Source organism: Nanorana parkeri, unplaced genomic scaffold, assembly GCF_000935625.1.
Source record: "Nanorana parkeri isolate BGI_ZX_2015 unplaced genomic scaffold, ASM93562v1 scaffold1417, whole genome shotgun sequence".
In the NCBI taxonomy this organism is placed as follows: domain Eukaryota; kingdom Metazoa; phylum Chordata; class Amphibia; order Anura; family Dicroglossidae; genus Nanorana; species Nanorana parkeri.
The window spans coordinates 274,808-286,048 of record NW_017307685.1 but is presented as its reverse complement, the minus strand read 5'-3'; the positions used below and the strand labels follow the sequence as shown (position 1 = coordinate 286,048).

Sequence of the window (11,241 nt, the reverse complement as noted above, 5' to 3'; positions counted from 1 at the left end):
TTGCTGGCCCCCCCCAAGTGGCGGAACGCCAGGGCCCGGTCGCAATTGCGACCGCTGCGACCCTGGTAGTTCCGCCAGTGGTTGTGACATTAGTCTGACAAACCCTAGCTAATCATGCTGCAGTCATCTTAAGGGATCTGCTCAATGTGGCAGTTGGTTATCGAAGGTTTGGAGTTCCATGCATGCAGCTTTGTTCTACAGTGAATATGAGACGGATTCTTCGTTAAAGGAGAACTATGGGGTCCCATCACCCTAAGCTCAGTATACCGCGAGCTACAGCTTGCGGTGTACTAAGACGCCGCAGCTGAAACGGATCCCGACAATTATGTCTGGATCCGCCCAGCTATCCAGAGGCCTATCTAGGGGCTGTACCCGCACCCTCCCCCGTCCGTTCCGCCAGTCAGTGCTGGAGTATCGGGGAGGGGGGAATCCAGTCCCTCCCCCGTCACGGCTCTCTGCCGTGACAGGATCGAGAAGTGAGCGAACGCCAGTATGTGTTCGCTCACTTCCCCATCTACTGAGCCGACCTTTGACAGTTTCATTGTCACAGGTTGGCTAGAACTATGAGGATGAGTGAAAATCACTCACCTCATAGTTCTCCTTTTGAAGTGTTGGGGTGTGGAATCGGCATGTAAAAAGTGTTTGCTCCGCAACCCCTAAGAGGGACTATGCTGGTTCAGTGCCTCCCTGGACACCCTCATCAATCATTTTACCAGGGGGCAAAAGTACCCATATGAAGCCTAGGGAGAAGAAGCCTAGGGCTCAGTCTGGGAAGGCTACCTCCTCCTTGGCGGCCAAAAAGAGTTCATTTTGTAACTCCCAGTCCTCAATCTCCAAAGCCAAGCCCAAACCTGGCCCTCTGTCTAATTTTGGACTTCCAATTCCCCCCACCCCAAACCGTAAGATCAATCTTCTTCAGCAATACCTAGATGCAGGAAGTGATTTCCATGGGCTGAAACTATAATTTTATCTCCTGCCCCTTCCTCAGTTCATTTGCTCCAACCTGCTTGTGGCACAGATTAACAGATCTCCATGCAGCCCTAGTGCATCTTCTGGAACATGGTTTCATTGCCCTAGTCTCAAACCCAAACAAGGCATTTAGCAGTTCTTGGATCCCAATGTCTTCAATGTCCTTATTCAAGTTCAGAAACTCTGTATGGAATCCACCAGTTCTGTCATAGCCTCTCTTAATCAAGGAGACTTTCTGAGCTTAGTGTGCATCAAGGATATGTACCTGCATATACTGAATTTTCTAGTGCATATGAAATTCCTTCACTTTGCTGTGGGTCACCAGCACTATCAAGTTCGTGTCCCTGCCTTTAAGCCCATCTTCTGTAGCTTGAGCATTCACCAAGATGTTGGCTCCTGTGCTAGCATTAGCCCATGGCAACCCCATCGTGAAATAGCTAAACTGCGTCCTGTTTAGGGAAAAGTCAGCACAGGTTCTAGCAGGCAACATAGCCCAGACCAGGCAATTTTGCCACCTTGCAAAAATTTAGCTGGGTTCTGAACCTTGAGAAATCAGCGCTGGAGCCAAGTTGCTTGAAATATCTGGTTCTCATTTTATCCTAGGCACAAAGATCAGATTACAACATACGCCAGCCTTTCAGCCTGTGGAGGAGTTCTGGGCACCTTGTCAGCGCATGGTGCTAGGACCATGCCTAGGACTTCCTTCCTACCTTTTAAATCGTCCAGGATATTGTTCTTTCATCCCTTTTTTGTTCAGCTCCAGTCCATCAGAATGAGATTTCCCTCTATTGTCTATAGATGTAGTTTGAGTTTTGCAGGTTTACCTTGCAGGCACTGTGTCCATTCGTAAGACTGACTTTGTAACTTTCACATTTCTGATGGTCCCGGTAATGAGGAACGTGCTTCTCGTTCCATCATTTCTCAGTGGCTTAGACAGTCATCCATCTTATGGTCTCAAGGACTGGGTTCCACACTTTCCTGTTAAGGGGCACTCTACTAGATTTGTTAAGGTTTTGGGGCTTTTAGGCATCAGGCAACTGTTTCCCAGATGTGTAAGGCTGTCACCTGGTCTTCTGTTTTCATGCTCTACCTGGTGGATGTTCAGGCCTCTTCTGAAGCAAGCTTTGGGTGTAAGGTCCTTTCAGGCAGCTCTTTAAGCTGCAGGCACTCCCCAGTTCTGTTTTTTAGGGGTTTGGTAGTGTTTTGTTACTGTTGCCCATCCCTCAGTTGGACTGCTTTGACATCCCGACAGTTTCTGCATTGCCGTGTCGCTTAATGAATGAGACCAAAAATAAGATTTTTGTACTTTGCATAAAATGTTTTTCTTGGAAGGACATGAGTCCAGCTCTCTGTGATTTTGCTCTTAGTACTGCTTTGTCACACAAGTTTGGCATGCTGGGGATAGAAGGGGTCATACTGGCCGGTGTCTGAAATCTTGCGTCCCTCATTGGATGCCACAAAAAAAAAATAATGTAAATGATGTACTTAACATTTTTTATTAGATATATAGCTATAGATATAGATATATTAAAAAAAAATTTGGATATATTTTGATAATTTAATTTGACATTCTGAAGTGCTGTAACATTTGGTTTGTATGCCCTTAGTTTCTAATTTTTTTTTTTTTTAACAAACATTTTAATCAAAATTATCATAATTTGAGGGTAATTTTTAATCAAATTAAACAAAAAAGCAAGTATGTGTTGCACCATAAAAAAGTAACCATAACCAACATGCATGTCAGCCTGTCTGGATAACCGAACCCATTCATGTACTGTATATTTAAGCATTATTATATTTCAACCAAACTTTTTTCAGATATGTTCTGGAAGATTCAAGCCCATACCATCGGTCCTCTAGGCATTCATCTACAAAGGAAAATTCTAACCAGAAGAAAGGGATGAGCTATGAATCGCTTATGGGAGAATTGGATTATCAAGTCAATAATTTACTAAGGCTACAGGAGTCCTTAGTTGTAAAGGAGAATGTGCCAGACCAACAACTGAGCTTCAAGGAGCTATCCACCCGTTACAGCGGTAATATTATTAAATACAATAGGGTCTCTACAATTTCCATGAAGTACTAATGGGCCACGAACATACAAATTGCTTTATATAGTGTAATAATGCTAGCATTTAATATTTATTTCCCCCCTATGTTTCAAACATTTTGCCAAAATATTTTTTTTAAAGCCGTAGTATGGCCACAAATATGCCATAGTGCTGCTTTGGAACATGGACCTTATGTTTCTAAGTATGGGGGCAAAGAGATGACTAAATAAATGGTATCATTATTTTAGGTCTTCCTAAACATGCATTTAATATTTATTAAGACATATGTAGACTGCTGACATCTGACTTCAATACTCCTGAGTCACAGACCCAGAACATGCAGCACATGAAAATCAGAGGTCAAAATTCTTTATCTTGATCGAAGTCATTGACTCAGAACAGAACTGAAGCCAAAAGCATCAACATGACAGTCTGGAAACTAGTATTTTAAAAGTATCTCATTGCAGTTAATTTTTTTTTTAAACGGGTAAGAAATTGAAAACAAATACGTTTTCCATTACCGTGTTCACCAGCACAGAAAGGGAAGCTTAAGTATTTTCAATACGGGCACATGAATGTAGGGAAAGTGTTAGCTTGGCTATATTATTGTTCTCTGCGCCCTTGTTGATTAAACAAGTGACTAAACTGGTCACTAGGGAAAGTGGTCAGTGAGTCGTTAAGTGAGGGTAAATCTCCCTAATGTGACCCCCCAACAACAAGAAAAACCTCCAATATAACTGGATTTTAAGATCTACTCATTTTGCCAAAAGTGGTCTGCATTATCACAATACAAATCTATAGTTTACAGTAATAAGCATTGTGATTTGGTTACTAAAAACCTGCATACATCATTGACAAATGTTTGCAGACTGGACGATCCACTGTCTTCGTGGATTACAAAATGCACATAGATTTCCATGGTGTGCATAACTAATCTCTCAAGGTTTTATCTGTTAAAACGTATTAAATACCCAACACATGTGGGTAAGAGGGGATATATATTTTGTTTAAGTGTGAACATCCCAGCATTAAATGGGTTGTTATGTTATTGCCCTGATTAAGTTGGGTGTTTTTTTTTTTATAAATTCTTTATTAACGTACACTCACTGGCCGCTTTATTAGGTACACCTCTTCAACTGCTTGTTAACACAAATATCTAATCAGCCAATCGCATGGCAGTAACTCAATACATTTAGGCATGGTCAAGATGGTCTGCTGAAGTTCAAACTGAGCATCAGAATGGGGAAGAAAGGTGATTTAAGTGACTTTGAATGGTTGTTGGTGCCAGGTGGGCTGGTTTGAGTATTTCAGCAACTGCTGATCTACTGGGATTTCCATACACAACCATCTCTAGGGTTTACAGAGAATAGTCTGAAAAAGAGAAAATATCCTGTGAGCGACAGCGCTCTGGACAAGAATACCTTGTTGACGCCAGAGGTCAGAGGAAAATGGCCAGACTGGTTTAAGCTGATGGAAAGGCAACAATAACTCAAATAACCACTAGTTGGATCTGAGGTATGCAGGAGAGCATCTCTAAACAAACAACACATTGAACCTTGAAGCAGATGGGCTACAGCCACAAAAGACCACACCAGGTGCCACTCCTGTCAGCTAAGAGCAGGAAACTGAGGCTACAGTTTACAAGGGCTCACCAAAATGGTAAAATAGAAGATTTGAAAAACGTTGCCTGGTCTGATGAGTCTCGATTTTCCGATTTTTCCGTTGCGACATTCAGGTGGTCGGGTCAGAATTTGATGTAACGGTTCAGGCTGGTGGTGCTTCGCATCATGGATGTGCAGCCGACAAATCTGCAGCAACTGTGTGATGCTATCATGTCAGTATGGAACTCTCTAAGGAATGTTTCCATCACCTTGTTGAATCAATGCCACGATGAATTAAAGCAGTTCTGAAGACCAAAGGGGTCCAACCTAGTACTAGCAAGGTGTACATAATAATAATAATAAAGTGGCCAGAGAGTGTATTGTCCAAATTATGAGAAAATAACGTTTCGTTTGATGAAACAAATTATTATGCGGTTTCTTAATCCAAAAACGCACATTAAAAAAACAAAATATGCGGTGGCCATATTGCCCACTGGCTTGTTCTGCATAAGGGCGCCACCATCTTGGGGGCGGGGTGTATGACATCACATGACACAGGTGTCGGGTAAGGTCACACGCATTTATGGGCGCCACCATCTTGGATGCAGTAAGATAGCGGTGCCCATACAAAATGAATTTCTATATGCCCAAATATATATTGAGAAAGTGCAAGGTAAGCAAGAAAAACGGTAACGGAAGAAAGAGCGAAGAAGAAAAAGAGAAAGGAAAGAACAAAAAAAAGGGGGGAGGAGGGTGATGAGGATGAGGGGGAAGGGATACAGGTCTTTAGGAGTCCATAAGCCTGCAATATTCCTGTGTGGTAGAAAAATCAATCCAATAAAATCATGTGGAGGTAAACTTATCTGACGTACCTTTTGCAAGAGCTGCTGAGATCATACATAAACAGCACAATCCCCCTAGCATAGAAAATCCCATAAATGGAGCTATCCAATGAGCAAGTAACCCAATAGTATATCAAAAATATTTTAATTAAACATTGAGAAGGTAGAAAGATAAATCACCTAATACATGACATGTAAAAATCATTTAAAAAGACACGGCTTCCCTTGGATGGCCCAAGTGTAGGACAGGGCAATCAGGGTTAATCTGCCAGCAGGATGACAGGCAGTCACTGGTATGAGTGAATACACTGTATTGGAACAGTGGATACAATTGTATCAATATGTAACAGGATTACTCACTTCATCTGTGGCCACAAAATGAAAGTCCATCTGAGATTCCGTAATAGATGTCAAGATGATATCTCAATGGAAGATATTCCTGCGATAATTTGTAATCCCCAGTGGTTTTAATAATTTTGAAGATCGCACGGCTTCTCTCCTTATTAGTCCGGAACAGCATCACCCAAAAGGCTACATATATTTCCTCGCATATGGCGATAGCCCGAGGGTTTCCCCCGCAGGTGCGGCCGCACGGTGAAGCAGGGACGGACAAAGTTCCAGGGGCAATGTGTCCAGTGAAGCACCGGATCGGGAGCCTGACTGTTGTTGAAAAGGTGTACACAAGTCGGCTCCACTCAATCCAGGTTAAAAGCCGATAGTCCGTGCTGCTGCTGTGCTGTATAAGCGGGCCTCGCTCAATACGATCAGTATAGCATAGGCTCATTAACCCGACAGGTGCAATAAGCAAAATAGCAGTAAGTCCTGGGTCTCCAGGGAATCTGGTAACATGCTGTCCCTAACGCGTTTCCCCCAGCAAATGGGGCTTCCTCAGAGGGGCGTGTGGCATTCATCAAGTACAGGTGGTTTAAATAGCTCCTTTTAATAACAGCTTGATAAGATCCAGGTTTTTCTTGATGTGATCCTCGAGCCGCTGCTCAATACTGGCTCTTTGAACAAATATTTGTGACAGTACAGGTCTTTCATCAATAGTTATGTCTATCTAGACCTAAAAAATCGGACATACGGCAATATATAAGTCAAAAAACAGTGTTGGTTCTGACCAGGTTCGTTAGTGCACCGCTCAAAAGACAAAGTGCAGTAACGAACACACAGAAGAAACATTAAAGGAGCACTCTGGCTGGCAAAACCGCCCCAGAACACAAAAAAATAATAAGAACTAATGAAAAACGCAGAACACATTGTTCTGACAAAGATCATTGGTACCCTGCTACAAGAACAGAGTACAATTATGAGTATAAAAAATACATTTATAGAGAGGGGGGGCGGGCACACCAGCCAGAGAAATTGCCCCAAGGTCAGTACAGACATTATATTCAGTACAAACACATATACAAAAGAACGCCTATACAAGAAATAAAGTAATGTGAAAGTATGAAAATCTAAATCAACATTTAGCCTATTGTCCGATCAATTAAATCATAGCTATAACTAGAGTCTAGATCCTGGCATTGTGAGTACATGATTTTAAGAAGAAGCATTATGTTTGACAGGTCAGAGGTAGCAACTAGGGTTGCACAGATACCAAGTACAGTACTCGGTACGAGTACATGTACCGATACTTTTGAGCTCCAAGACTACACTAGAGACAAATTCAAAAATTACAAGTACGAGTACTGATACATTTTTGTTTATTGTCATGTGACAGTTTTTCTAAAACAATACAGACTAATGATTTCAGGACAGTGGTGGAGTGCCATAGCCAGGTCCCAGTTGCAACCGCTGCAACCCTGGTAGTTCTCATGAAAATGCCAGGTATCTGCACTGGTACTCGAAAAGTATCTATCTGTGCATCCCTAGTAGCAACTGAAGTTAATAGTGTCATTTAGCCCGGGTGCTTCATAGGACTCTGTCTGGTGTATCCACCTGCATTCTCTTTGTAGAAGATGTTTGTCCCAACCCCCCCACGTCTATGTTTATGAACTCTATCCAGTACAAAGAAGTGCCATTTGTCGGTTTGTCCAAAGTTTCTTACTATAGGTGATCTTAAATCTCAGGCTGCTATGTCAGCTATATGATCCGAGATCCGGTTTTAAGCATACGTTTTGTTTTGCCGACGTAAAACATATCACATTTGCAACATCACATAAATCACTCCCTTTGTCTCACAGTTCGCAAAATGGCGAGCCCTAAATGGTTTCCCTCGAGGGGTGATTATTTCCGTTCCCGTTTGGACAAACCGACAAAATTTGCACCTCTGGCACTGGTAGGTGCCCTGGTACTTGCAACAAGTCTCACTTATTGACAAATTCACTGTTTGTGAGCCTGTCTTTTAGAGAGTGGCAGCGACGGTAGGTGATGGTGGGTTTTTTACAAAGTAACTTTGAAATTCTGGAGTCCTTGGTCAGGCAGTGCCAGTGTTTTTCAAGTATCCTCGATATTTTGTTGTGTTTGTTGTTGTAGGTTAGGACTAATCTGACCAAAGGGTACCTTTAGCAAGAGCTGCTGAGATCCTCCATGTACCCACTTTCATTAACTTAATAGTGGGAGATATCGATTGTTTCCAAAAAGAGGGAATACGTGCCCAGGCCACATTGACTAATTGAATGATAACCAACCACTTATAACGTTTAAGGGATATTTGCATTATTTTGGCGCGACCTGTCCTGACCTGTCCTCCAGGTCTGCCACTTTAGATTTGAGCCATCCCACTTCATCTCTGGTATGTTCTTGTGAGTCGATCAGGTCATTGATCGTATTCGCAAATGCGCCCATTTTTCACTCCACATGGTCCACCATGCCCCCTATGGCCGAAACATCTGTGCGGAGGTCTTGGACCAGGGCGACCATATCCATATGTATGGCACTGCGAAGTGATATGAGCATTTCCTTTTAGGGTTGAATCGAGTACCGGCTGATTTAGAGGTAGGAAAGCCATTAATCGATCCATTCAGTTCCCTAGTATCATCTAGAGACGTAATAAGCTGTCTCACCTCTGTTGCGGAGCTGCGGTCATCATCAATGCAAGGCTTGGATTTAGCAGGACTCCCATTAGGGGTAGATGCCTGAGAAGAGGGGTCTGTAGTGTCGTGGGACGATTGTGCTGGCGGAGCCCCAGACTCAGGAGAGGCATCACTGAGCAGCTCTCTGCCGCGGGAGGGGAGAGCAGGTGGAGATGTAACTGGAGAGGGAGACGGGCTGCCGCCATCTTTGGCCCGTCTCGCGGCCGAGGAGGTGAAGAAGGCAGTCGGCTTCTTCGGCCGTCTCTGCTCTTTTTGCGGGACATGATTCCGGGTGCTAAGATGAGGTCAGTACAACCGATATCCCGCTCTCCCGCCGCCCCTACGATGTGCTATGAGTTCCGGTTAGCTCGGGTAGACGGAGCTCACAGATTATCCGCATTTTCCAACAAAAGGAAAAGTAAGTCTGTGTAGAGTGTGGGGGGTAGTAAGGTTTATAGCTTCAGATTTTTGATTTCTGTGGAAATTAGACAGGTCACCATATTCTTTAAATGTGCCAAGAAGGTTTGGGACTGAGATGTCAGAAAGAACTGTAAATCATCATCGTAAGCTGCGACTTTATGATGGTGGCGGCCCACTAACAAGCAAATGTTTGGATTGGCTCGGATAGAACATAGGAAGTTGGGTGTTTTTGGTATAGATGCTATTATGCTTAGACTATACTTTTGGATGATGCTAGTTTTTTAAATAATGTGTGAAGGAGGAGGAGGTTATTTTTACTATTCACAGAATTTTGACAAGTTGGTGCTCAGAGCATTGTGACTTATTGCCTTCATTAAAGTTACCCAAAGATTCTTCCAAATGTATTTATTTCTTTTTTTCCCTGTAGCTTCTGGTGCCTAAAGATTGTGAAAACTCTTTTTAAATGAATGTCGTTTTGTACGTGATCTTTTCATTGCATCCCATATACTAGTGCAGGGGCACCCACAATTTTTCGTCTGCAGATCTACTTTTCAAATGACGAGCTCAATGACATCTACCAACGAAAAAATGCCTGCATTCAGGGGTGGGAGGGGGCGTGGCAGTGCATTGAATTCAATGGCACCACAGCCACAAACCCCCGCCTGCAATCCGATCGGCCGGAATGCATGCAAGCACTATTTTTGCAGATTGCATTGGACTTGAACGCAGGCGCTAATGTGCCTGCGTTTTGGGTGCGGGCAATTGCACTGTGGGTGGCGGCGTGGCTGCGGTGCCGTTGACTTCAATACAACCCCACGCCCCCTCCCGCCCCTGAATGCCGGCCGACATGCGCTCCAGTGCGTTCTAGAGGCCGAACACTCTGGAACGCAGACTTTATGGTGTGAACCAGCCCTCTCTTGGCTGTCTCTTCTCTCTCTCCTCGCGCTCCTCTTCCTACTCGCTCTCCTGTTTCTCTCGCGCTCTCTCTCTCTGCTGTCTCTCTGCTGTCTCTCTTCTCTCACTTTCTCTGCTGTCTCTCTTCTCTCACTTTCTCTGCTGTCTCTCCCCTGTCTGTCTTTTCTTACCTCCACTGCAGCAGCTTCCCAGGTCTCCTTTCGTGTGCCGGCTTCCTGTCCTCCCGCGGTGCTCATGTGGCAGACGTTGCACACGGGGAGAGGTGTCCTGCCCCCTTCCCGTTTCGCCATCTGACATATTCGCCCAGCAGCCGCACGAGCACCACGGGAGGACAGGACACAGCCGATCGCCATCTACCAGTGTTTGCTTTGCGATCGACCTAATGGGCACCCCTGTACTAGTGATACCTTTTGGCCAGACTATAATTACTTTTGTTGTATCAATAAATGTAGTTTTATTCTCTCCAGATCCTTACTCCGTTTAATTGAACTTGTTCTCACCTATAATTAACAAAAAAAATGACCAGAAGTCCTATCCCAGTTTTGGCTGGAATTACACTTTAATATTTTGCTTAATAATTTAGTAGGCTATACATTTACGCAGTAATGTAATTCAGCTGTTTGGGAATTTTAGATGCCTTCATTAAAGGTGAACAATGTTTAACTGTTTGTCAAACCATGCATTTATCTCCATTTTCATCACAGGTATAAGCAAACCTGTTATTAAAACACTTTCTAACATGGATTTGGATAAAATTAATCTTGAACTGATTGAAGCTTTGTTGGAATGGATAGTTAATGGAGATCACTCATTCCCACCAGGTTGGTAAATCTCAATCAGCAGTTAAACTGAGACTTCCCAGTCACACCTACACATGGGGATACCAACCTTTTAACCACTAGGATTCAGTTTGCCATTCTACAGATAGTGTTGTGAGCCATGCATTGCTGTTGTCAGTTGCCTAATAAATATATGTGCTATATTCATAACGCCTTACAAATTCTGAGGTTACAGCTATACATTATTGTAAAAGTAAAATGAAAGGTCAGGTATTATTACCAATCTTAATCTAGAGCATGACCCAGCATTCTTTTTTTTTTTTCTTTATCTTGCTCCTGTTGTAAGAAAAAACTTTTATTAGTCTGTGACATCATTGCCAGCTTTTTAATGCTGCTGGGAGTTCATTTTGTGTTGGTCTGAACCTCCAGAACTAAAGTTCCCAAGAACCCTTCCACACAGTGTGTAAGCTGGCTCTTGGGAGTCAATGAAGCAGAATTGTTTTGCTAAGAAATACATTTATGTATGCATATGGAGAGTGTTGAACAGGAGTTCTGTAGACCAGCAAGGATGGCTGGAAATCATGTCAAAAGCACACTGGGTTTCTGGCAGTTCAACAGGCACTTTCTGTATTTTGCAGTGGGGG

At 43.3% G+C, this 11,241-nt stretch overlaps 1 protein-coding gene across 1 annotated transcript in view; it reads left to right on the top strand.

Annotated features, from left to right (window-relative positions):
* The window catches only part of DHX57 (DExH-box helicase 57), a 66,240-nt gene that overhangs the window by 34,875 nt on the left and 20,124 nt on the right, over window positions 1-11,241 (top strand). Inside the window, 2 exon segments of the mRNA XM_018569891.1 lie at window positions 2,788-3,005; window positions 10,523-10,639. Coding sequence (XP_018425393.1) covers window positions 2,788-3,005; window positions 10,523-10,639 — 335 coding nt within the window.